Genomic DNA, 26,898 nt, shown 5'->3' with positions numbered 1-26,898 from the left:
ACAAGAGGTGTAGAAAATGCTAAAATAGAGAAGTATGAAAACACTCAAATAGTAAATAAAGATTCTATTTCATAAAGAGTTAAGTACATGAAGCCATAGATTGGCCCAAAAGTCAATACAATGTTTCAGTTATTCCCTTACAATTGATTCTCTACTCCTAAAAGATAGGAACAACTGAATGGCTGTAGCCATGTCCTGCCTTTGATCAGCCAGCCCTTGGTTGGTGATATGAAGCTTTGTAGCAGTTCGATCCAAAGCCAAGTTAACTGCTGATAACTCTTTCTCTAATTGAGCTTTCTTCTACAAAAGCTGGGTCCGAAATTGAGAAGCAGAAGAATGTTGTCCTTTCAATTCAGACACCTCAGTATGTATATGAGAAATAAATTCCTTGTCTTTTGATAGCTTCTCCTCTGCAGCTTTGGCAATATGACAAATGTTGACATAAAAATCTATGGTAACTGCTACCTGGGACAAGTGACTTGAAATAGCCATGTTGGATTGCTCAAGGATCTTGCAGCACTGGAGGAAACCATTCTTGATAATACGTCTTTGCAAGGCTTCGAATGGAGTCCTTGAGAATAATGTTAACAATTCCAAACAGGTATCCAAGTCCAGTGAAGGTAAAGAAGCCCTACTGGTGGTGGAAGAGCTCTAAAAAATTTCCAAGAAAGAGTCAGCCAGAACCAATGGCTCAACTTCATTATTGGCTGATGAAATGGTAGAAGGTATGTCAAAAAGGCTAGCCAGCCTAGCTTCAAAAATGTCCATCTCTTCCACTGACATTGGTGGCGCAGAAAGGGCTTTAGTGAAAAGAAGAGATGGCTGCATAGGGATAGGAGACGAGAATGAAGTGTCCCTAGCAATTTCCATAGTCCTAGCCACTAGTAAGTCAAGAGAAGAAGGACTGGAGCTGAATAGTGATGGTGGACAAATAATTGGTGAGTTACCAGTATCTTTACTGGGAGTATCAGTTATTACTGAAGATGAAGTGATAACTGGGATCTCTTCAGGTGGAGAATGAGCAGCCAGGATTGTAGGAAGAGTAAATTGGGCTGAGGTAAAGGTTAGATGAGGAAGATATGGAGTTAAGTCAAAGGATAAGGATATAGGAATACCCTGCTTCAAAAAAGGTATGGAGAATGTAGAGCTAGGGAGTGAAAGTATTGTTTGGATCGCCTCTACATTCAAGGGCGTATTAATGTCGACCTTTTTTCTCTTTTTCGAGGCTGCCTCTGATGGTTTTTTAACTTTAGATAAGACTAAGGAAACCTTTGTCGAAGGAGAATGTAGAATAACTATTGCTGCAAATCAGAACGTAAGAAGCAACGGTAAGTTTTATTGCTAAAACTTTGGGAAAAGGACTTGTCAAAACAAAAACGAAAACTGAAGGAAATTACCAGTGTCAAAAGTAGTAGCTGGAGAACTGCGAAGAGCATAACGTTCAACAGTTTGTTGCCTTCTTGCAGTTTCTCTTTGAAGTGCATCCGCAGCAGCTGTCTCATTCCTTATTATTTACTGCTGTCTTCTTTTCTAAGACCTTTGAAAAACCACTAATTCTTTGGATTGCTCTTCCTCGACTGCCTTGGCAGCCGCTTGATGAGCAGGGTCATTATTGAAATTCGAGGGAGAGATTGTTATTTTCTTTTTCCTCTTAAGTAGTGGTTCTTCAGATACTTCCTTCTCTTCAGGTACTTTATCATCTTCAAGACTAAGCACAAGTTTTCTCTTCTTTTGTTGTTGATGTTGTTTGTCCTTAAGAATGTTTAGGGATTGAGCCCTTTGAGGAGAATCTACTTGTGAAGCTCCTACATGAAAAGAAAGCTATAAATAAAAGAGTTAAGCATTATAAAAAAAAAAAAAGAGAAAAGAAAGATAAGGAATATATGCATTTCTTCGAAGCAGCCCTAGTAACTCTAGGAGAAGGATGAGAGGTAGAAGGAGCTCTCTTTGTGTCAGTAGGAGCAAAACCTGGGATAGCAGGAACTGTAGAAGGAGTGATGGGCCCAGTTCCCTTAGGCTAGGTCTGAGAAGGCAAGTCCAGTCCCACTGGTAGGTCTTTGGGAGGTATTGCTAGAAGCACCTCCATATTTGCTAACCACCAGTTTTGATATCTCTTCAGTACAGTGCCTTGTGGGATGAAGGAAGTGAACTAAAATTTGATTAAGTCCTGAATGAGTTTGGAGGTTGCTTTCTCTAGCCTGGGTTTTTTTACCTTCAGCTCTCTAGAGGTAAGATTGGAGTTGGTTTGACTGCAGAGAGGAATAGGGATCCCTTGGGTAAGCCCAAATTGCCTGGCAAATTGAGCAAGGCAGTAGGCTTCTGTTATGCACTTGTAAGCCCTAGGATTTAAAGTGCCAATAAAAAGCTCTCTTTGAGTTAAAATAGAATCCAACATATCCTTGTGCTGAGGCTCGGAACAGTTTCTATCAGCCAAGAAAGTCCTCAACCAGGCTGGGCCAATATTAGTTTCGAAAGGACAGAAGAAGGTGTAAGAAGAAGGAGAAGCTGAAAGTTGATGAAAGAAAGTAAAATAGAAGGCAAATGTGGAAGGATAAAGTGAAACTCTGGCATATTTTATTCCATAAGAGGTAGGGTTTGATAGCAAAAATTTCAAACACCTAGAATGCAAAGCAGTGAAATAAGCAAAAAAACAGAACTGTAATATCTAGAGTAGTCCCCCTTGATTGGCATTTAAAGTTTTTTCACAAAACTGGGAGCAAGCTCTATACACATGGCCTAGAACATATGGAGCTAATGCTATTTTCTTCCCCAAAGCCAGAGCCTTAACAATGGAAGCAAACTCAGGCATAATTCTCTGAGAGGAAGTACAAAACAAGAATTTACAAAGCCAATACAAAAGAAATGAGAAGAACTCTCTGCCTGACACAGGGCCTTCCCTTGGGTTTTCAGAATGTACAAAACCACTAAAGGAGGAGTTCAAAGGAGGGATGAAAAATGGCACGTTAAGGTCGAGGTAGTCAGGACCAAAAGGAGTGCCAATAGGGGATAACCCTAAGAGATGACATACATCCAGAATGATAGGGGCCATTATACCGCATCGCAATTGAAAAAAGTTAAAAGAAGAATTCCAAAAACATAATGCAGCAGGTATAAGGAAAGGGTCTTCAGGAATAGGACTGGCCAGTCAAAGAGCATCAAAGAGGCAGAGTTCCTGAAGGTCAAATGTCCTAGCGGGGACAACTCGATCATACCATTCTTCAATTTAGGTCTCATTGTAGGCCAGCAGTGGTGGGGTCGATTTAAGCTCTAGTTTTCCCAGTCAAGGCCCCCCTCATAGAGTAAGCAATGATCCTCCAGACGAGCGTATAAGGCAGGGAGTTGAGCAGGGGCCTCCCTGAAAATGGGTCCATGTACATACTCCCCTTGAGCATGACGGCGATGAATAAGAATGCGCCCATCAACAGCACACCGTTCACCACCTTTGTACTTTTCACATTCTTCATTGATGAGTCTCCTTAAAGCTACAGAGCGACTCAGACGCTCAATGGTTTGCACTTTCAGAGAAGCCATTACTGAAGGGGTGAAAAAGGAAGGTGAGTAAGAAGCGAAAGTTGCAGATGAGTTCAAAAGGAAGAGAAAGGAATTTTTGGGCAAGTAGGTAAGTGGAGTACGAAAGAAAGGGGTTTTTAAATCTTTTTGTCCAAAAGTTACCCGAACAAGTTGAGTGGGTCAGGTGGATCTGAAATGATTATTTTATGATTTGGGTCCATGTGAAATTAAAACCCTTATTTTAAAATATGGAGGGTTCCAAGTTTAAAATGAAGAAAAGTTTCTAGAGGGAAACATATGTCGAGTATCCGGATCGGTTTCGAAAAGCAAGTATTTGGCTTCGAAATTAAGATTTGGCTTTAAAGCCAGATGTCCAACATCTTGCAAGGTCTTCAAAAGCAGGTAGTTGACTTTGAAGCACGTTTCATACCTAAGAGTATAAGAATGCTTAGGTTTTTGTTTGCTTCAAGAGGATTAAAAACTTGTTTTTAGGTTTCTTGTTGAAAATAAAATCCTTCGAAGTAAACTTTGAAATACTCTGCAGCTAGAATTTGTTTGTTTTAGACCTCAAAGTTACAAAAAATCAATAATTGGTTAAGCAGTGAAAGAACCCAAAGGGACTCACTCCTTAAGAATAAAGCAGTGTAAATCCCTAAGGGAAGTTTCCATACTTCGAAACACGTAGACTATTTTTTCGAAGCAAAGATAGTTAATTCGAAGCTGTTGATTGTGTTAACCATATTATTGGAATGAGAAGACCGAAGGCAAAGATTGTCAGTTATACTCCATATGTTTGGAGATATTTAAATTAGGTTTCAAGTATTCCATTGGAAATGTTCAAATCAAGTTTCGAAGAACAAAATTGGTAAATTCGAAGCTCTAATTTTGTTTGATTTAGGCAAATAGAATGGTCACAAGTATGCAATTAGAATATAAAATCAGACAATGCCGAACAAACAAAGAAAAACCTAGCTTTATTGATATGAAAATAATTACATTAAAAAGCCTTATTGGCTACAAATTCAATCTCACAAAAATAAGAAATAGAGAGAATAACAAGGTCATGAAATTTGTCCCAACAGTGGTCAATGAATTTATGTTCCTTATTTATTCTGTCATCTGTCCTATCCAAGCTGGGTTGTTGTAGCTAATATGTTCTTATTTGATAGAAAAGTTGTTCAGCTTTCATTTCGAACTCCATTTCCTTCAATCCTTGTTCCATCTCATCCATATCTAGATTATCCCAGTATGCAGAATCCTTATTCTTGAAGTTATTATATTCATCAATGAGATTCTCTGCTTCATACTGAGTTTGAATTCGATGGGTCGAGATTTTGTCCAAAGAATTAGTGGTAGCCAAAGAAATTTGGTACCTATGGAGAAGAAGTGGGAGTTGATCTAGAAACATCTGAAGTTCTGCTTGAGCAATCGGGTTGAGGACATGACCCCGAGTCATAATGTCATAGGCCCATCAAAAGTTCTTAAGAGGAATACCATCTTCAAGAACATTGAAGCGCAAGTGAGAAAAGGTTGCAAGCAAAAGTTGAGCTTGGTATCGCTCAAATGTAGTGGGAAGATCTGGAGGTTGGTAGGAAGGAAGGAATTGATTCTCGAAAAGAGTAAGTTTCAGTTCCTCCATCCAGTGAGGATTTTGAGGAAGAGGAGGTGTAGGAGGGTCCATCCCAAAAGAAGGAGGGAGCTGGGGGTTATTGTCACAACCCAAACCCGCCCCTATGGGTTTAGCATCGCAACCGGCCAGTAATCCGTGATTACTGAAGGCCTGCTTAACAGTAATGACAGTAATACAGAGTAAAGGGGCTGGCGGAAGCCAAAACAGTAAATAAAAGATGTCCAATGAGCTGTAATAGTCTGAATGCAAAAAGACTTTTTATAAACATGCCACATTGATAACCAAAACATATGTACATGCGACATATACACAAACATCTATGTCAGGGGCTAAATCCCTAACTATAACTGCACAGTTAAGTCTTAAACATTTATTACAAAACAGAGACAGGAGGGTGAAACTGAGACACCCCAAAACAACCTTAGGTTGAACGAACTTGGAACCTCGAAGTGAGGCGCGGTGGGTGGCTTGACAAAACAAGAGCTTAACCTGACACTCATAGCATCGGTCTGATGCCTGGACACCTACATATATATATATATATATATGAACAGTGAGCTAAAGTCCAGTGAATAACAAATGCATAAAAGGGTTAAGAATGAATGTCCTTTCACTAATTAAAACAGTCATTTAGAATTCATAACAGTTATACGTGGTACGTCCAATAACAAAACAGTACAATAGGTCTTAACAGACCGAACAGTCAGTTGATGGCCATCACAGCAGTAAACAGTAGTGGTCCCGACGTTGGAACCGACAGAGATCTCTGTAACAGTAACAGAAACAGTAACAATAGATTGCTATGAATACCACGAGTACAGTTTACAAATAGGACAAATATTCATTCATTGAATAATAGCATTTCAGTAAGCAGTACAGTTGATCACTCAGAAAATAATCATAATTGAACATATCTTTACAACATTGTTACTCACAGAGTACTGGGCTACAGGCAGCTAATGAGCGTCCTCGGATGCCAACCCTACAGTTGCAGAACGAACACACACTCGGGATTAATAACTTAGTTCCTAACTATACTGGTGTGGTTCTATAACATTATCCTCATTAAGATGCCTTAAACATGGCCTAGGAATGCGTAAGATGGAATGAGGATGCAAAAATGTACCTTAAAACACTTTTCAAAATTTTGCTGAAACAGGGGTCTCGCTCGAGCGTGGCTTTCTACGCTCGAGCGGACATGCAGAGAAAGAAGCTCCGCTCGAGCGTGACTTCCCTCACTCGAGTGGACTGTAAACTCATGAAAAAGTACTGGATGCATGATTTTCACGTTCGACGGACGCTCGACCTCCGCTCGAGCGTGAGACTCAGACCCTCGCTCGAGCGTGAATTTTCTCGCTCAAGCGGACTGCAAAACATATGAACTTCTAGGCATATGCATTTCACGCTCGAGTGTGACTTCCTACGCTCGAGCGGAAGTGCATGTGCTCAGAGTGTACGCTCGAGCGTGAAGTCCTCCGCTCGAGTGTGGATCCAAAATCTGGAATTTCCAAATTGATCCACAAGCACAAAATTCAACTTCTAAAGCTTCAAACTCGATTCTTTTGGGCTAATTTTCTGGAAAACACTTGAAGACTCATAGTACAACATATTTCAAAGATCAATTTATGAAATCAAGCCCAAAAGTAAGCCAATTGAACATAAAATTAAGTGTAAATACGAAGAATAATGCAAAATCATAAATGCATGAGTTTCCAAGAGCTCTAGTGTTCCAAAACAAGATCAAATGCAATGTTGAGCTCAAAATCATGGTGAATTTATGGACCTCTACCAAAATATGAACATGCATGTAAGAGTTTTCATAAAAACAACCTCAAAATGCAAGAATATGTACATGCATGCATGAGTTAGCTCACAATTCAAGTCTTTCAAATTAATTCTTGACTTTAAACTCCAAATCTCCATGAACCATGCAAGAAACAACTTAATTTCATAATGAAGAAGGTGAATTCCTACCTTATGTCTTGAATTCTAGATGTGGAAGCTCAAATATGCAAATTCCCTTCAATTCTTCTAAGTTCAAACAATTCTTGATGAATTCAATCTCCTACCAAGTCTCTCTCTCTATCTCTCACAGTTTTGGTCTAGGAAAAGTGATGAAGAGTGATGCCAAGCATATATAAATCAAGACTAAATAAAGGGCCTAGCATTGTCCACTTAATGGCAATAAGGTAATTACTTGAACTAATGCGATTTAACATTATTTAATCTAATTTAAACGTTCCAAATCAAATTTCAATTAAACCTACCATAAAATCACATAAATTCTAATTAGTATAAAATATCAATCAATTTCTGAATCGGTCGTCGATAAAACTTTCAATTCGCAGTTTGCAATTAAAACACGAACAGACAGACAGATAGAAATGCTATTAAAGTAGTACATTCATGCAATCAATTCAGAATTTCAGTTTGATCAATTACTTATCATGCTTAATCAGAGATTAACACTAATTAGAGGTGAGGGTTGTCACAATTATTCACACATTCAAGCCAGTCAGAAGAGCAAAATTTTGCCTTCTTGACTAAGAATGACAGATTGTATCCTTGTGCTTCCTCTGGACGAGGAGTTGCTCGCACTATCATCGTAGGCATGGAAGATGTGTACCACACTACAAGTAAGTTGTCCTCCAGATTGCATCAGCGATCGATGGATGCATAGGGGTACACCACCGAGCTCCGAGCAAAATGTGGGATAGACAGAGGATCAGCGAATTCGACGAATCGATGGCGAATTCGACGAATCGATGGTGAATTCTCTCTCTTAGTTTGGATTTATCAAGTTCTGGCCAACTTCCTCAACCAGTAGACTTGGAGGAAGAATGAGCAACTGTGTCCCATGCAGAGGTTGGTGGGGTAGAGGAAGAAATAATTGTGTCCCATGCAGAAGATGGTGAGGCAAAAGAAGAGTTTTCAAGATCCATTTTTGCAAATGCATAATCCAAGGGTTCGTAATTGGCAAACTTTGGGTCTAAAGGCTGGTACGTTACAAAAGTTTCCATAACTTTCATAAATAGAGGTGGATAGGTGTAATCAGTAAATGCATTGAGATTCTTTCGAGGCCTATAATTATCTTCCATAGACTCATCGTCTGCTCGATCAATGTAAGAAAAGGTTTGCTTGGCCATAAAGATTGTATCAGCCTTTTCGAATGCTCAGATAGTGAGAAATGTTCAAGGCGTAGAAGAGAATTTAATGAAGTACAAGCATTGCAATGATGGACGTTGGTTGCATTTCTAAGAAGATACAAAGCCCATGCACGTCGTAGGACGTGGATAAAGTGCCTTGATCCACTAATATCAACAAGTATTAGGTATATTAATGCGGGGGGTAATGTTGGCTGTATAATTTGTAAAAGCCAATCACAATTCAACACGTAGCATGAAGAAGGTAATTTAGGGAGTTAATATAGGATGCCAACCAAAGTTAGACACGTGTCAGCCTGTATTGATAATAATGGATCTGCATAGCACTGGAACAATCGAGAGATATAAGGTGATATGGTCTAACGGTTACGCACAAAGTTCAAATTCAAAATCAAGAGGGAAGCCTAACTGCAAAGGTGGCTTAGTGGGACTTACTGTGAGAGAGCATGTTTAGCAATCATGGGAGGACATTTCGATGATTAGAAGCCCACTTCGGTGGTTATCATTGAGAAGTATAAATAGCAGAGAAGGCCCCAGAATGAAGGATCTAGACTCAGATCAAAAAACCATTTTATTTACTTTGTTTTCCCTTCTAGATTTTATAGTTCTTTACATTTTTGTACTTCGATTCCTGTTCTGTACTATACTTCATTCATAAGAATAGTTTCAAATAGCTTGTTGTTATAAACCTTTACGAGACTGGATCAGCTCATTGTAAGTTTTTCATTTTTACTTAATGAAATTCTGAAATTATTCTTTACTTGTTGTTATTTACCAAATTCTCCTAAACAAGTCACCAGTAAAAGTCATTTTCATTGAGGTTGAGAGAACTAAAACATAATCATCTGATAAATGGTTGGCACTTAATCTTCTTTAAGGACTAATTGATCCTTACTGACACGCTTAAAATTACAATATTAATCTTTGAAAGTCAAAAAGCCAACACGGCCCCTTAAACATTTTAATTTCATAATAAATGATCTATTTTATTAATAAATCATTAAATCAATCAATAATTTTTTAATTATATCAAAAATTTATTTCAATTATTAATTCAAATAATTTTATTATTTTATAGGAGAACAGCTAATAATTTTATTTTTTTAAATAAAAAATTATGACAAATTACATTTTTTTTTTTTTTTTTCATAATTTGCCTTCTAACATTTTTCCTCAAATTTATACAAATCAATTCGATTGGTTGCTAATTTTCTACGTGCACGCTAAACTCTGATCCGCCCAACCCAAGTATTTATTTGTGTCCGCAACGCAACCGCAATCAACTCCTTTCCCATTTCCAATGTAGTTCGTTCCTCAGGCAACTGAATCCATAGTTGACTGTACTACACACACTCTCTCTCTGTCTCCAACACATTTCCTAACTAACTCCCCAATCACCCACGGCCCTCCCTCCATCTCTCTCTTGCTCTCTTCTGTAACACAAAGCATTTTGAATCCCTAACCCTAAAATCTCAACCATAATGGCAATCGCATCGCCTTCCGCTCCGACCTTCTCAGCTTTCTTCTGCTCTAGCTGGACCGAGTCAACTCGCTCTATCCGTTTCTCCACTGTCCCATCTCACCGGATTCGCCCTCCTCCTCATCGACTCCTCACGATCACAGCTCGTCTCAACTCTTCGATTCCCTCCAATGGCTTCGTCTCCCCCGATAATGGTGATCTCCAGTACGAGCTCCAGCACGGTGTCTCGCTCTCGCATCACCGCCGGAATGGCTCGCCGGTGTTCGTGACGCTTCCGGTCGACGCCGTGAACGCCTCCGGCCAGATGCGGCGGCGGAAGGCCATGACTCAGTCGTTCCGTGCTCTCGTGGCCGCCGGGGTTGAGGGCGTGGTGATGGAGGTCTGGTGGGGGCTCGTGGAGAGGGACGCCCCTGGGGTTTACAATTGGCAAGGCTATGCGGAAATTGTATCGCTGGCCAGGCGTTGTGGATTGAAGGTTCGAGCTGTTATGGCGTTTCATCAGTGCGGTACAGGACCTGGCGATCCCTTCTGGTTGGTTTAATTTGATCTTGTTAAATTTTAATTTCTCGTTTACTGTCCCACACAAAATAGGAATTTACTACCATTTTAGGTTGAATATAAATATCCATAGAGATATACATGTGCTTGCCTTTATGTGGATATGTTTATGCTGCTGCTTCGTATAGGTTAGGCGAAATGTTCAGACTCTGATAAATAAACACATCAATTTCAGAGTATGGTAATTGATAAGTAAACAGACCAGTACTGTTTATAGTGTAAAGTATATCTGGGGACTATGATTGGTAAGTCTTCCATTGCATTTGTGCATAATATATGAGAACATGGGTATTTAGATAATAACAGTTCTTCGGTTCTTCAAATAATTTAGAATTAGTTTCTTTTAAATTTTGGGATGTATCTTTCAGGGAAATGGGATTGTGTGCCATTTCCAATTTACTCATTTTTAGCCTCCAGTTATTACATTAAAAATACTTTGTAGCATCATCCAATAGCATTTCAGCATTAGTACGGCTGTTTTTTCTTTCTAGTTCAATAAATGAAGTTTTGATGGATTTTTGAGACATTTTATTTTATTTTTTGTTCTTGATGTTCATATTTTATGCTATTGGAATATGTTGTGTTTTGGGGCTCCATCCTGCCATATCCATCTTCCCCTCAAATAGAAATCATGGGCAACCCATAGGGTGTTAATTTTAAAGAACAAATTGTCTTTCAAATGATTTTAGGTGTGGATTACTTGGCAAGAGTAAAATTTAGCTGCAAACTTAAACCATTTAGTTCCCAAGTGTTTATTTTGGAGTGTCCATACTTCGAAACTAAAAATGAATGTACGGAGTTTTGTGATCGAAATTTCTACTATCCAGTTAAGGAACTCATGAGTGGCTCTGTTGCACCATTGAATTAGCTTTTGTGAAAAGTAGAGAAAAAAAAAGTGGTGGGAGGTGGGGATTGGAGTATAGCTTGTAGTACAGTCTTAGGGATGATATGGATACTTCTGAAATTTTCTGTATTTGAATGATTTAAACAAAAGTTGCATTATTTCTTCACTTTCTTAGAAATTTCCTTTTTTTGTCTTTATCTACTTGTTTTTCTTCTTGCGGCCGCCTTCTAGGATTATCTCATAAAATGTAAGTGTGGAGCTTGCCCAATAAATGTTTTTGTTTGATTTGTTGATGTCCACTTGTGTTTTATTATTCTTTTGAGGAAGTTTGATTGGTGAATTAAAAATTCAATTGGGCAATTCTTTGGCATTTCAGTTTTCTTTTTATTAGCATGCTTTCGTGTTATGGATGTGTTGTGTTCATTTATTTATTTTGAACAACTATTGTTGTGTTTATTTGTTCGAATATTTTTTTTGAATGGCTTCCACAAGTGTTGTCATTCTTTATTGACTTTCTTAAAAATTTCTGCCTTTTTTGTGTCTTTATTTGTTTGCTTCTCATTTTTTTTTTTGGATTTCCTCCTAGGATTTTCTTCTTCTTCTCTTCTTCTTCTTTTTCTGGTGCCTTTGTGACTTTCTTTCATGGATGTTCTTGCTCGATTCTCATTTGTTGAGGTAGACTTGCATTTTAGTATTCATTTGAGGGCATTTCAGTTTTTATTAGCACACTTTTGTGTTATGGTTGTGCTTATTTGTTCAACTCTTTTCCTTCTTAGTATGTGAATTCCGGACTGGGGATGCGAGGGGAGAGATACAAAAGTTATTATTGAGATCCAAGAATGCTTGGTAATCTCAAACAAATTAGCTTCCTTTCATTTTAAGTTGGTCTTCCAAACTCTAGAATTGCCCATCTCTTTGTTTGCTTCTGCGTGTGTCCGTGTTTGTGATTTGGGGATCAAATCACATGCATGTAGGTGTGCCACTGTCTGCTGTGCAGTCATGTGTAATTGCATATTTATTGAAAGTAAAATCAAAGTTATATGCTGTGTATACACATCACACGTACTAAAATTCAAATGCATGCCTGAGGTGTTCATTTATCACATTAAAAACCAAAAAGGAAAAAAATGGATACAAAAGACCTAATAAAGTTGACACTCACAAAAAAGCAAGATAACATACACCCACCCACATGCTGACACGCGGATGCACAAGTAATACATTTTGGCTTTGTTTATACAATATCAAGGGTCACGATGTCTTGTAATGTCTAGGACCATATTTGCTTGAATCAAATTGTTCTATGAGATATCTGAATCTTAGTTGAGGTTCGAAATTTCTTTAAAGTCACGTTTATATTATATTTTTCTATAGAATGATTGTTCCCTCTTTTAAGAATCCATCCATTCAATTTTCCTCTGCAAGCCTTTCTTTTCATGTGTTATTGGCTCTGAAGTCTTTCTATCTTACGCTGAAGGATTCCTCTTCCTCAATGGGTGCTTGAAGAAATGGATAAAAATCCAGATTTAGCATATTCTGACAGGTTCGGAAGAAGAAATATGGAATACATTTCCCTAGGATGCGACATTCTTCCTGTTCTGCGTGGACGATCACCAATCCAAGCATACGCAGATTTCATGAGGAACTTTAGAGAGACTTTCAATCCTTTCCTTGGTGGCATCATAACAGTAAGATGATTGGGTATTATGCTTTTAGTCATTTCATATGTCTTTATTGTTCAACACTGAAATCAGGTTTTCATGGTTTTTGTTGTTTAATTGTAGGGAATTCAAGTTGGAATGGGTCCTGCCGGTGAACTAAGATACCCTTCATGCCCTTCTCATAAGCTTACCTGGGCTTGGCGCTCTCGTGAGCTTGGAGAGTTTCAGTGCTATGATAAGGTAGGTAGAAGGTTCTTGGCTTTTATCAATAAGCATGTCATTGAATCTCTCCAAGTGCATGAGGAATTATACAAATCATTTTTGCTCTTTTGCCTTGTCATTTTTGCTTTTGGACATGTTGTCTATCCTGATCTCTGTTTTAATTAGATTGTTTTTTTTTCTTCTGCCCAGTATATGCTTGCATCTTTGAATGCTTGTGCACGTGAGGTTGGAATGCGAGAGTGGGCAAATGGTGGCCCTATTGGTGCTAGCAACTTGATGCATGATCCGGAAAGCACTGAATTTTTCAGGACTGATGGTTCATGGAATACACCATATGGTAAGTTTTTTCTTGAATGGTACTCGGGGATGTTGCTTCTGCACGGGGAGAGGATATGTTTGGAAACAGAGACCATTTTTAGGGGTACTGAAGTTAATACATCAGGAAAAGTGGCTGCAATTCACTGGCATTATGGCACGCAATCTCATCCATCTGAGTTAACTGCTGGCTATTACAATACTTCATTCCGAGATGGATACGTACCCATTACTCGCATGTTTGGTAGGTATGGATTTACCTTATGTTGTACGTGTTTTGAAATGCAAGATGCAGATGAGCAGCAGATGAACACTGTCAGTAGTCCAGAAGGTTTTCTTCGACAACTTCTACTGGCTGCAAGGATTTGTGATGTTCCCCTGGAGGGTGAAAATTCTGCAGCTAGTTTGGATGATGATTCGTTTCGACAAGTGCTAAAGATGTCGAAGTTCTACTCAGATGGCCGAGAAACACCATCCTTTTCATTCAACTATGTCAGAATGGACAAAAACTTATTCGAATATCGTAACTGGGTCACTTTTACTAGTTTTGTGAAGCAAATGTCAGATACAAATAGTTTTCGAGCCAAACTAGATTTTGGAGGAGGTGGTGATACTCGCATGTCTTCTAAATCAGCTGCGGATGTTGGTGTAGTTCTTGCGTACTAGATGGAAGTATGTTTTCACTCCCACCATTCAATGTGTATAATTGATACCTAATGACCACTTCTGATCAATTGTTGTGAAGTGTGTAGTAATGCTTCATTTTTTTTTTGAAGAGTTTCTTATTTTTCTATTTGGAAGTAGTGTTTTGATGTATTATAGATATTTCCTTCTTCATATTTGACTCTACATCAGTTTATATGTCTTCCCACTTGGAATGAAGTTCATTCATCCCACTCAAATGTTAACTTGTTTGAAGTTTCATTGCCCCTCTCTGGATAAGAAGAAAACGCGCCATCACCTACAGCCCTTTCCTCTGCGGGCTACTTGTGTTTCTGCAATCCAAATACCTTGGTGACTCTAACCACTTTTTCTTTCTTTTTTCCTTTTACCATTTCTAGTGCCCACTTTTATGCATTAAAAGGTGTGATCTTGTTTTAGCTTGTTTTCACAAACCATAACTCCCGGTGCTTTCTGATTCAGAAATTCATTAATGTCTTTACTGCTACGAGTTTGTATATGAAATGTCGCTATGATATGTTGCGAATAAGATGAGTGTTTTTATTATCATCTAACATTGCATGGGGAAAACAATAATAATAATAATAATAATAATAAGTCTTAAGTGCGTTTTGTTTGAGTTTTTTGGATTAAGTTTTTTGAAAATTGAATTTTTTAATTTTTGTATTTTGTTGTTTTTAGTGAATATTTTTAAAATTTTAAACATTTTTTTTAATTTTTTAGATGCACGTTACTTAGATGTATTTAAAAAAGAAAAAATATTTTAAAAAATTAATAAAGACATAAAAATATAAAAAATGTACTAAATTTTTGTATTTTTTTGTATTTATTGAATTTTTAAAAGATTTTTTTCATAAATTTTTTATTTTTTAGGCATATTTATGTTAGGTATGTTTAAAAAGTAAAAAAAAAAATATTTAAAATATTAAGAAAATTCAGTAAAAATAAAAAAATAAGAAAAACAAGAAAAAAGAATTTTAAAAAAAATATTTTTTGAAAAACCTAACCAAGCAAGCTATAAAAGTATGTAGAATGTTAAATTTAGAAAGTCAGCAATGAACAAAACCCATCCATAACCTCCCTAGGGGTTGCAATTTCAATAGGACTGGAAGTTCAGGGGACACGCCGGGCACAACAAATCATTCGACTCATTTGGATTGAAGGGTTAATTATTCAATAGTCAGAATTTATGTAATACACTTAATCAATAACTTAGTAAAAAAATTATAAACGAAACAATATTAAAGAGTTGTTTGGGATGACTTAAATAAGTGTATTTTTTATCTTTTTATGAAAAGATGTGCAAAAAAGTAGAGAGGTGATGTGATAAAAAAAAGATAAAAAGATAGATTATTTGAGGGAATAAAGCTTTGGACCCCCAGTGGGGGTACTGGGGTCCCTTCCCATTGGTCAAAAAAAACAAAACAATTTTTTTTTTTTTTTTTGAGTTTCCAGCCACCCCTAGGCCGACACGTGGCACTGGGGTCACCCCAACTGGGGGTCTGTAGCATTACTGTTATTTGAGGTATGCCAAACTTGACCTAACTCATATTTGTTAAGTAATTGAAATATAATAAATGACTCACCTAATATATTTTGACATTCTTCATTTGACGGAAGTTTTAAATAACTAATGTCATATGTTATTTCAAGAAAATTAAAACTAAAAAAAAATTGAATTGAAGATTAGATTGAAAAATTTCCGGGTTCACCTTGGGAAGGAGATAATTTGCTTGAAAGTTGTTTCATCCATGTAATTATGCAAAACTAAAACTCCGAGTTAGTAAATTCGAATTAAGAAACTAACGGTCCATTTACGCACATACACAAAAATAAATAAATAAAAATAATACGGGATTTTTTTTAAACGTGTTCAAAAGTTTTCCACCGTTGGATTTCATCTGTGTGAATATTATATTTTGAATCCAACGGTTGCGAGAGTTTGCACTCCTGTCACGGCAGGTATCAACTTTTACTGTGGCTGGTGATCCAACGAAATCATGTGTGGTCTCTCCAGCCAAAAATTATCGGGTGCTCTCGAAGCACTCAATATTCGTTCCAGCGAGACCCTCGTTGGCCCCCACAATCTCAATACACACACACACACACACTCTCTCTCTCTCTCTGTCTCTCACATTGTCTTCCTCTATCTGAAGCTAACCACAACAGTAATAACGCACACCTCACGGTTCTCTCACCTCACACAAACACACCATTATCGACAGTTGAGAATGGTGGCAAGTTCTAATCTTTAGCTTAGTCCTCCCTCTTAATGCCGTCTCCATAACACTTTGTCTCTCTCTCTCTCTCTCTCTCTCTATCCATATATATATATATATATAGGTTGATCTTATCTGGGTTCTGCATTTCTTGAGTAGTAACCATGCCGGGTCTAGTTTCAGTCAAAACGCCACCGGAAGCTCCGCCGCTCCGAATCGCAGTTCCCGATGAAAACAACCACCAGATCCGAACCAATTCCGACCGATCCGAACCCATAAACCCCAAAACAACATCGCCGATCCCTCGCCGTCCTCCCTCTCCTTCCCCATCAACTTCTCGGGCCAAGCCATCTCCAGATCGGAGCTCCGGCAAGAAAAAATCGCCTGAAAAACCGCTCATCGACGAGTCCTCGCTCGACAACCCAGATCTCGGTCCATTCCTCCTAAAACTCGCGCGCGACACGATCGCGTCCGGCGATGGGCCGAGCAAGGCGTTGGACTACGCGCTCCGAGCTTCGAAATCGTTCGAGCGCTGCACCGTCGATGGCGAGCCGAGCTTGGATCTGGCGATGAGCTTGCACGTCGTCGCGGCGATTTATTGTAGTTTGGGAAGGTTTGAGGAGGCGATTCCAGTGCTCGAGAGAGCAATTAGCGTTCCTACAGTGTCTAGAGGTGCAGATCATGCTCTCGCGGCATTTTCAGGGTATATGCAGCTCGGCGACACGCATTCAATGCTTGGGCAGCTGGATCGATCGATCGATTGTTATAAAGAGGGGTTGAAAATTCAGATGGAGGCTTTGGGAGACACAGATCCGAGAGTTGCAGAGACTTGCAGGTGAAATCATCGTCTTTTTACTCCATTTATGGTGAATATTACTCTGTTTTGTGTTGATCGGTCTAACATTTTATGAAAATTTATATGAATTATATAATTTAGCCCCTAATCGAGCTGAACTGTACTTTACTAGTAGTTTCATTGGACACAGGAACTTAAAAATCTGATCTTTCTCATAAATTGTTAATTTGGTTTTATATATAATTCAACTCAGATATTCTAAGCTGTTTGCCAAAATTGAATGGCTCAGTTATTTGTTCCATGGCTTTCAAAATAGAAATTCATGGATGTGAAAGGGTCTCTTTCAAATGCTACGTGGAGCACAAAGGTGCCATGGATTAAGAATATTATACATTTTGAAAATGTTGGCTTAAAAATTGGATTGATGAAATTCCAAGTTTGGAGATTTGAAGTATCTCAGTTGTAGTCTAGCGAACATTAAAATGAATTTAATACAGGGAGTTAGAAGCAATAAGGGTTGAGCTACCGTAACAATTTGTCCTTCATTCTTGCAGTCAATATGTAGGATGATTGATATTGCTGGAAAATAGCTGACCTCTAGATAATGACATGAACCTTCCTTTTCCAGCATATGTTTGTTTTTGTTTTTTTTTGTAGTTGTCTTTATTGGTTTTGATAGCCAACTTCAATTTGTTCTATTAAGACTTCCTTGAGTTCATTTAAAGTTTCATGCTTTCATATTGATATGTGTAACATACTATTTTTAGTTTGTTTTGTGTTCCTTTAAATTTTCATGCTTATGTGGACTTGCCTTAAGGTGTTTTGGGTTGGCTGTAAACTTCATATTACTCTCTTAGTCTATTTATTCATCTAGACTTGTCGCTGGCAATGTGTAAGTTCACAAATCTATTCCAATGAAATTATTATTATTATTTTTTTGTGTCTGGAGTTTGTAAATTTACAGTTCAGTCACTACCATGATTCTTCTAATCTGGTGTTTGAAACTGATGGTTATTTTTTATATTTACCTGGTGGGCCATAATGTTATTTACAATTTTCTTTTCAAACTCATATTGTTTCTTCTTCAATGAACTGAAGAACTTAATTCTGTATAACTGCATAAAAACTGACAGGTATTTGGCTGAGGCCCATGTTCAAGCAATGCAATTTGATGAAGCAGAAAATTTGAGCAAGAAGACTCTTGAAATCCATCGTGTGCACAGTCCACCAGCATCTCTTGAGGAAGCGGCAGACCGCAGGTTGATGGCCCTCATATGTGAGGCTAAAGGAGATTACGAATCAGCTCTTGAACACCTTGTCCTTGCCAGCATGGCAATGATTGCCAATGGACAAGAAAATGAGGTTGCTTCAATTGATGTCAGCATTGGCAACATCTACATGTCCCTATCTCGCTTTGATGAGGCTGTCTTCTCCTACCAGAAGGCACTCACTGTCTTCAAATCATCAAAGGGTGACAACCACCCTTCAGTTGCCTCTGTTTTTGTACGTCTTGCTGACCTATACTACAAGACAGGGAAGCTGCGAGAGTCCAGATCCTATTGTGAAAATGCCCTTAGGATATATGCAAAACCTGTGCCTGGAACCACTGCAGAAGAGATTGCAAGTGGGATGACAGAAATTTCAGCCATTTATGAATCTTTTAATGAACCTGAGGAGGCACTGAAGCTCTTGCAGAAGGCAATGAAATTGTTGGAGGATAAACCAGGGCAGCAAACTACAATTGCAGGAATAGAAGCTAGAATGGGTGTTATGTTTTATATGGTTGGGAGATACGAAGAAGCACGGAACTCTTTCGAGAGCGCTGTAGCAAAACTTAGAGCTAGTGGTGAAAGGAAATCAGCATTTTTTGGGGTTTTGTTGAACCAAATGGGGTTGGCCTGCGTACAGTTGTTCAAGATAGATGAGGCTTGTGAGTTGTTTGAAGAGGCAAGAGAAATACTGGAACAGGAGTGCGGACCGTGTCATCAAGATACCCTTGGCGTGTATAGCAATCTTGCAGCAACTTATGATGCCATGGGAAGGTAATAATATCTCATTTCATACTACATTAAAATAGATATTTCTCGAGTTTTGATGATTGGATAATTTTTTTGGGTTTTCCACTTTAGAAGTAGTACATGGTTTTGCACTTGCTTTGGTTATTGGCTTTGTTTTCCTGTTCTTTTAGTGCTGCTCTATGCTTCCCTTATCTTTAAAGTCTGTCTGTTGACAATTGTGACCAGGAAAAGTTTAGAACCTCATAGATGCACTTAAGATCATGATTAATATTAGAACTATAAATGAGTCGAGTTGTGATATGCTCAAGCCCATCTAGAATGATGCAGGTTGTTGGTTGAGCCAAGAAACATGATTTTTGAGCTCAGCTTGTACAAGCTTGCATTACTCGAAGTAAATGATTGAAAATTTTGGAATTCAAAGGATGGATGAGCTTTTATAGTGTTGCTGCCACCTTCATATTGGTGCCGCCTTGCACAAATGTGCCTGACTTACTTATTCTGGACAAAGCCATATAATACAGCTAAATGAAAACAAATAATTCATTGATGTGAATTCATTAGAATTCTGGAAGTACTTTTCTTTCAATGTTGATCCTTTTGTAATTTCTTAGTATTTGCTCTCAAAAGCACTAATAATGCTTCTCAAAAACTAATCTAAGGGTGGCTAAATAGTCCCCTGATGTTGGTCACTGCCTTTTTTTTTTTCTTCCTCATGTGCGTCTTGTATTATTACAGAGTAGAAGATGCAATTGAGATTTTGGAGTATGTTCTCAAATTGAGAGAGGAGAAGCTTGGAACAGCGAATCCTGATTTTGATGATGAGAAGAAAAGGCTGGCTGATCTTCTCAAAGAAGCAGGCAGGTCTCGAAACAAAAAGGCAAAATCATTGGAAAACCTCATTGACCCCAACTCCAAGAGGACGAAGAAAGAGTCATCAAAGAAGTGGTCAGCGTTTGGATTCAGAACTTGATAGTATTTCTTCCACATTTGTCCATTTTCTTACACACCCCACATTCTGTAACATAGAGATCATGTATAGGTTTAATTTGTAATTTGGTGAGGCTTCTTGTATCTTGTGCTTTGAATTTCGACTGTTTTCCATTTTCATTTTTGTCTGTCATTTGTTTGATCTGATTTCTATTTGACCTGGAAGTTGTCACTGGAAAAGAAAATTGCTTTGTCCCTTTCTTCCATTAGGTGAAAATGTTTTGACTTTTGAGTGAATAAGTTAATATATGTTGGTATTTGTTGTGATGTTGCATACTTTTTTTCCCAATATTTTTTTGACTTTTTCACCCTTAAAGATATTCTGTGTAAGTATCATTTTGATTGCTTTCCAAACTGAGTTTTAATTTTTCTTTTTTCTTTTTTCTTTTTTCTTTTTTCTTTTTTCTTTTTGTCAGTTTCAACTAATTCAAAATCGAGAGTTCAACTTGAAGGTTATTGTTATGATTCCCTTCTCAGGATCAGCCTTTTAGCCACGATTTACTGTGATATACACATTTGAGTTAGAATAATGCTTGGACCCCCTTTTGGGGGTCACCCCTTTGCCACGTGGCGGGTGGTGATTGGAGGAGCAGGAAAAAAAAGAAAAAAAGAAAAATGTAACTAATGAGAGAGAGAGGGGGTCAAAGGGGGTGGGCGAAAAAGGGGGATGAATCATTGTTGTTTGAGTTATATCAAAGACAAGTGTACCAATTATGTTTTTATAGTGGAATGTGCTTTTTTAACTAATAAACTGACTTGTTAATCAGTGCTAAATGAAACCTAGTGAAAATCTGCCTCAGGCAATCCAATCCCATAATCATGCTTTCAATTAAATTTAAAATAATTTTATTTCAGTGTATATTTAGAAAAATATTTATAGATTAGTGATAAATTTTATCCATATTAAAAAATAAAATTATAAATTTTGTCATGCATTTGTAATTATTTTTTAAAGACATGTTATTTTCCCTTTAAATTTTAAGTTTGTGAGAGGGAGAGGACGGGTGATTATTCAGTATTTTAGGAGTATGCACACAACATGTTTCATAAGATTTTGATTAGTAAAAAGGGATAGGTACTCACAATTTATGTTGGGGATGGAGAACAACATAGAATTAAGTAAATGATGATTGACTTAAAATATGATCACATAATATTTCAAAATTATTGAATAATTTTCTGGGGAGGACCCATCCTATGGGGGGGGGGGGGGGGGGAGAGAGAAGCATCCAAATCAGATGGATAAATTCCCATAAATCAAAAGGATTCTATATATATGCTTTGATAAAAACTGCTAAATGATGAGAGCGAATTTAAAAAAGAAAAAAAGGTGGTCAAATTAAAACTTTTAAAGTCCTGATTAAAAGTGGAAGAAAACAGAAAAAAATGATCACCCCTGTTGCCAGAAAAAAATTAATAAATAAATGACAGCGTGTTCACATGTAAGCCGCGTGCCTCGTGATTTCGTTGATAAAATGCATATCCTAGTGTGGGTGAAACACAGTATTGGATCAATTTTTTTTAAAAAATAATTGAAGATATTAGAATTTATAGTTCATTTCAAGATAAATTTATTGGCATTGTTTAGGAATGGATTATTTTAATAATTTTTTATTTTTTTTACAAAAAAAAAATGTATAAAAAAAAAATAATATAATAATTTATAGTAATTTTTTAATTTTTTAACTGAAACTAAAAGTTACCAAACAAAACTTATATTTAATTTATTTAAATGATTTTAAAATTTACTCTTTTTTTTTTGTTTTTATCAAATCAAAAGAATGTATATTGTGACAAAATCACTATTTATTTTAACTTTTATTCGAGTGGATCAACCACTGCCAAATTAAAAGGACTTTCATTTACAAGTAATTGCATCGCATGCGTCACATCCTCATCTGCATTAAGGGTCTGTTTGTTGGATTTGTGAGGTTGATTATGGTTCTATTTTAATAAATTCAATCATTTATTTTCAAATTTTTTGGGTTTAGATTATTCATTAAAAAAAAATCGATAATTATAGTCGCATAATTTTATCAATGTCTTTAGAAAAAATAGACATCAAGTATGATTTTAGAATAGATGTATATTTTTGTGTAAACAAATCTGATGAAATTATTTAATTATATTATTGGGTTGAGTTCATTTTTATTTTATTTTATTTATGAATAATCTATATACAAAAACTTAAAAAAATAAACAATTTACAGTATTAAAAATACAACGGCAATGAGTTTTATAGACCAACACTACCAAATTGAACTTGGGTCCAACATAGGAGAAGTGCATTCAGGGGATGTTTGGTGCGGATTATGGGGTGATTATAACTTATTTTAATTTAGAAATTTATGCTACACTGGTCCCGTTTGGTAGAGTTGTGGGAAAGTGATTATAGATTATAGCTTAACAGATTATAACTTACAGCTGTGAGCATAAGCTGGTAACCTGTTTAGTATAGCTGTGGGATTATAGATTTAAGTAGCAGAATAGTGTTTGGTAAATAAACTGTAAAATAATTTTTTCTGTGTAATTGACCTTTTTGCCCTTATATGATATAAAAATGATAATTTTGCCATTTTTTTTTCAATTTTAATTTAAAAAAATTATTTCATTAATAAAAGTTAATATAATTAGTATTAATTAATATTAATAATTAATTTTTATTAGTATCAAATAATATTAATAATCAACCATTGTTATTAATTTGTATCAATTAATAATTAATTCATTATAAAAATATACAATAATCGACAATTGTTATTAAATTTTCTGATTCTGTTTTTATTAAATTTTTTTATTACAATTAATAATATAACAATTGTTATTTTTTTAATTTATTATTCTTTTTCATTACAATTAAATTGTGTAATTTATTTAATGGATATAAATTGCACAATTATTTCAATATTAATATATTATTTTTATTATTATTTTGTTTAATTTAGTTTTTTTTATTTTTATTTCATTTATTTTGTTCAATATTATTTTTATTATTTTGTTTTTAATTATTATTTTTGTTTTATTAATTTAATTTTTTTTTCCCCTTCTCTTCCTTCTTGAGCTATTCGTACGCCGTCGGTGGCTGCAACCCTCGCCACTGTCATGACCTGGAATGGTAGAGAGAGAGTGTTGTCGCTTGTCAGCGTTCACCCGCCTGAACAACGTCGGATATTTTCATTTTCATCAACGAGAGAAAGATGACGCTCACCATCGCGCTTTCAAACCCTATCTTCATCTTCATTTGCCGTCGTCACTGTTTACGATCTGGAACTGGTTCGTGAGAAACACAGAGAGAGAGAAAGAGAGAGAGAGAGAGAAAGACGACGGCAGATCTTCATCTTCATCAATGAGCAACCCAGACTCCGTCGTGTCGTCGTCCTCATCACCATCGCGCTTCCAAACCCTATTGACCCAACCATGCGCAGAGAGAGAGTGAGATTGCAGATCGAGAGAGAGAACCCAGATCTTCATCAGATCGAGTGCGATTGCAGATCGAGCAACCCAGATCTTCATCTTCATCGAGAGAGAAAGAGAGCACCACGCCAGAAATCGCCAATCACTCTTTGAGAGGAGTGAACAGTGTTTTCATTGTTGTTTATATAGTGGCATTTTCGTAAATAATGGAGATTAGGAGGGACATTTAAGTCATTTCACCCCCAATAGAGCAGTTGTGCGCTTAAGCACAATTAATAAGCATTCCCTAACCAACTTCTCAAATAAGTTGAAAATTAGCTTTATTTAAGCTATAAGTTGGTCAAATAAGCTGAACCAAACACATGTTTTTAGCTTAAATTAAGTTAAAAACTGAAATAAGCTGCTTATAAGTTCTACCAAACGGGACCAGTGTTTGGTGTAGCTTCTGCTTATAACTTTTTAGACAGAAATAGCTTAAATAAGCTAAAAAAAGTTGATTATTTAGAAGCTGGGGAAGAGGTGCTTTTAATTTCTGCTTTTTAATTATCAATTTTTAACTTATAATAAGTTGTATCAAACAGCACCTTAGACAACTCTACCATGCTACGCTCTCAATAGAGCTCAAATTGGTTTAAAGTGTGAATTTTGAAATTCAATTTTGTTCATACACTTATAAAGCCTTCGTTTGAGATATGGGTTAGTTTTTTTTTAGTTTTTGGCTATTTTAGCTTGGGGCTAAAAAGTCTCGTTTGTAATGGCTTTTTGATTTTTTTAACTTTTGTAAAAGAAAAAATAAAATAATTATAGTTTGAATGTGACATTTTATCTTATTAGCTTTTTAGTCTATTTTATCTTTTTATAACTAAAATAGTCTCAACCCAACATCCCAAACATAGGCTAAAATAGTCACAACCCAACATCCCAATTTTTTTTAATGAATAATATATACTTTTTGATTATACAAAATAGTTAAATTTATAATTTTAAATCGGATCAATACATTTTTAAATATGAAATCTATATTTTTAGACCATTATATCTTATATTTTGCTCACATGATCAAAAAATTTGTAAATAAATTTATTTTATGAATTTAGACTTGGATTCTCATTATTACATCCCTAGTAATAATATTCATTAATAAAAGGGACGATTTGTTATAAAATTAAAAATCTCAAGGGGTGGAACGTAATTTCCATAACCACAAGGAGTGATTCGTATTTTATTCAAATCTCAGGAGGTGTGTTTATAATTTATTCAAAATTTTAAAATGTACAATTTTAAAATAATAAATTTTAAATTTGATCTTATACATATCAAACTTATTTTTCATTCAGCACTTAAATTTTTATCAAATAACTTTTTAACTTAACAAATTTAATATTCAATTTTCAATAATTAATTTTTAATTTTTAACTTTATCAAATACCATTTCAGATGGGTTTTTGCTTACTTAATGCCAGGTATCATGAAAAAAATATCATGAAAATGATCATAAAAAATTCTCCACCGTTAGATTATACATATAAAAAAACACCACACACTAATCAAAGGATGAAAAATCTTCATGAAACATTTCATGATATTTTTTTTATGATCCCTAATATTATTGAATAATTATTGATAGTTTATTTAACAAGTGCTCGAAACATTGATTACCAAAATATTATATTTCTCAGCTGCTTAGGGATTTTTTGGTTAAAATAATCACAAAAAAATAAAATAGGCTTTTTAGTTCAATAAGACAAAGCATCACATTCAACTCATAATCATTACATTTTTTTTTTCTCATAAAAAGTCAAAAAAACCAAAAAATCTTTTCCAAACAAGACTTTTTAATCTCAAGCTAAAAACAAAAACTAAAAACACTAAAAAGCCAACTCACTCTCCAAACGAACCCCTTACTTTTATAACAGAAATGTGCAATCATTTGAAATGTTTTAACAAATGTCTCAAAAACTTTGTTAAATAAACCTATCTTCTTATTTACATAATTTTATAATTTTTTTGTATATAATATTTTTATTTGTATGGTGAGTGGCTGAAATATAAGTCAATGGATTCAAAATTGACTTGATCCTCATTATAGTTGAACATATGGCAAGTTAATTAATTTAACACCATTTTTTATTTGATATTAATCAAGGAATGAAATACCAAATACCAAGAGAGAAAATTCTTGAAAAGCTCAACCTAAAAAGGTATAAAATATTAAATTCAGTAGATATTTTTTTATTGGTGAGAGATTTATCAATTGTAAAATAGTTTGGTGATAAATCTGTTCATTCATATTATGTGTTCTAATCAATTTACATATGTGTAAAGATATCGACATTAACTCATTTCTTTTTTTTTATTGGGTATCATAACACAATCTCAATTTCACCAATATTATGTGTACGGGAAAGAAATACACCTTCTCGTATAATCCTGTTGATCAAGTTCGTGCTCCTCCGTACGACGTCGCTTTATCACCTGAAAACACAAATGTGAGCTAGCCGGCGGGTGTGTGCCGGAAACCTCTCCGATGCCTAAGTCAGTAAGCTTGACAAATAGACAAAAGCTCTGTGTATTCAGAAAGCAAAGTTGTGTGTTACCTCTCCAAAGGTAATATTTGTGAGCTTTTATAGGTTTCGTGTGGCACAATCCTAATAGGACTTCTACTCCTCCATGTAGAGTCCTCCTAGGATTCATACTCCTGTTGGATAATGCTTATCCTTTAACACCCTCACTGCTTAAACCAAGTGGGATGGTTTTTACTATGGCCGAACTACCATATGACCGAAATAAAACTACCATACTATACAGGCAGGTATGGCCGATCTGACTACTAGTTCGGCTCTTTCCTTCCTTGCTTCTATCCTGGCTGCGAATGCTAAGACCGAGCTATCCATAGAAGTGTCAAGCCGAACTAACTCAAACTTCCCTGAAGTTCTCTCACTCTGGTTAGAGGAGATGACCGGGCTAATCCGTAATATGCCGCAACCGAGCTACCCCAAAGCCTATCTGACAACCGAACTAACCGTAGTACTCCTTTTGACCGGTATATCCACTGCCTTTCGTATTTGGACCTATCTCAGCCCAACACCCAACTCAGCCCAATTTATATACATAAATTACCCTCTCATTATATATATAGAAAATCTATATACAAAATGATAAATGAGACCCACACATATATAAAAATTTATACGTATTCTGCACACATATTCTGTGAAAATAGTATTTCTCTTTTAATTTTTAAACAAATCTTATAAATGGTGATTTGCAGCACCAAATGAATGACAAGCACATATCTTAATAATGACCAACCTGTCAGACCATCGATCAGCAAGATTCACAATTTGATGGAACAAATGGTCTGGATCGCTTCATAGTTATCCAATAAACCATCACTAA

At 36.1% G+C, this 26,898-nt stretch overlaps 2 protein-coding genes across 2 annotated transcripts; both read left to right on the top strand.

Annotated features, from left to right (window-relative positions):
• Positions 1-9,494: 9,494 nt before the first annotated feature.
• Positions 9,495-14,286, top strand: LOC114283712 (beta-amylase 3, chloroplastic). Its single transcript, XM_028226594.2, has 4 exons — positions 9,495-10,315; positions 12,664-12,874; positions 12,971-13,087; positions 13,259-14,286. Exons 1-4 carry the CDS (start codon positions 9,786-9,788, stop codon positions 14,048-14,050), a joined length of 1,650 nt encoding a protein of 549 aa, XP_028082395.2. The 5' UTR covers positions 9,495-9,785; the 3' UTR covers positions 14,051-14,286.
• Positions 14,287-16,061: 1,775 nt separating this feature from the next.
• On the top strand, positions 16,062-20,352 carry KLCR1 (Tetratricopeptide repeat (TPR)-like superfamily protein). Its single transcript, XM_028226593.2, has 3 exons — positions 16,062-17,119; positions 18,214-19,122; positions 19,834-20,352. The coding sequence occupies exons 1-3, from the start codon at positions 16,449-16,451 to the stop codon at positions 20,066-20,068; spliced, it is 1,815 nt and encodes a 604-aa protein (XP_028082394.1). The 5' UTR covers positions 16,062-16,448; the 3' UTR covers positions 20,069-20,352.
• The last annotated feature ends 6,546 nt before the right edge of the window (positions 20,353-26,898 follow it).

Source organism: Camellia sinensis, chromosome 11, assembly GCF_055761805.1.
Source record: "Camellia sinensis isolate YWXY chromosome 11, ASM5576180v1, whole genome shotgun sequence".
NCBI classification, from domain to species: Eukaryota; Viridiplantae; Streptophyta; class Magnoliopsida; order Ericales; family Theaceae; genus Camellia; species Camellia sinensis.
The sequence above is the reverse complement of the archived record's forward strand: the minus strand, read 5'-3'. Positions and strand labels throughout refer to the sequence as shown.

Coding starts and splice junctions, on each gene's coding strand:
- LOC114283712 (XM_028226594.2), top strand. CDS start 9,786: ATGGCAATCGCATCGCCTTCCGCTCCGACCTTCTCAGCTTTCTTCTGC. Junction 10,316..12,663: donor GGACCTGGCGATCCCTTCTG/GTTGGTTTAATT, acceptor CTTACGCTGAAG/GATTCCTCTTCCTCAATGGG. Junction 13,088..13,258: donor AGTTTCAGTGCTATGATAAG/GTAGGTAGAAGG, acceptor TCTTCTGCCCAG/TATATGCTTGCATCTTTGAA.
- KLCR1 (XM_028226593.2), top strand. CDS start 16,449: ATGCCGGGTCTAGTTTCAGTCAAAACGCCACCGGAAGCTCCGCCGCTC. Junction 17,120..18,213: donor AGAGTTGCAGAGACTTGCAG/GTGAAATCATCG, acceptor AAAAACTGACAG/GTATTTGGCTGAGGCCCATG. Junction 19,123..19,833: donor ACTTATGATGCCATGGGAAG/GTAATAATATCT, acceptor GTATTATTACAG/AGTAGAAGATGCAATTGAGA.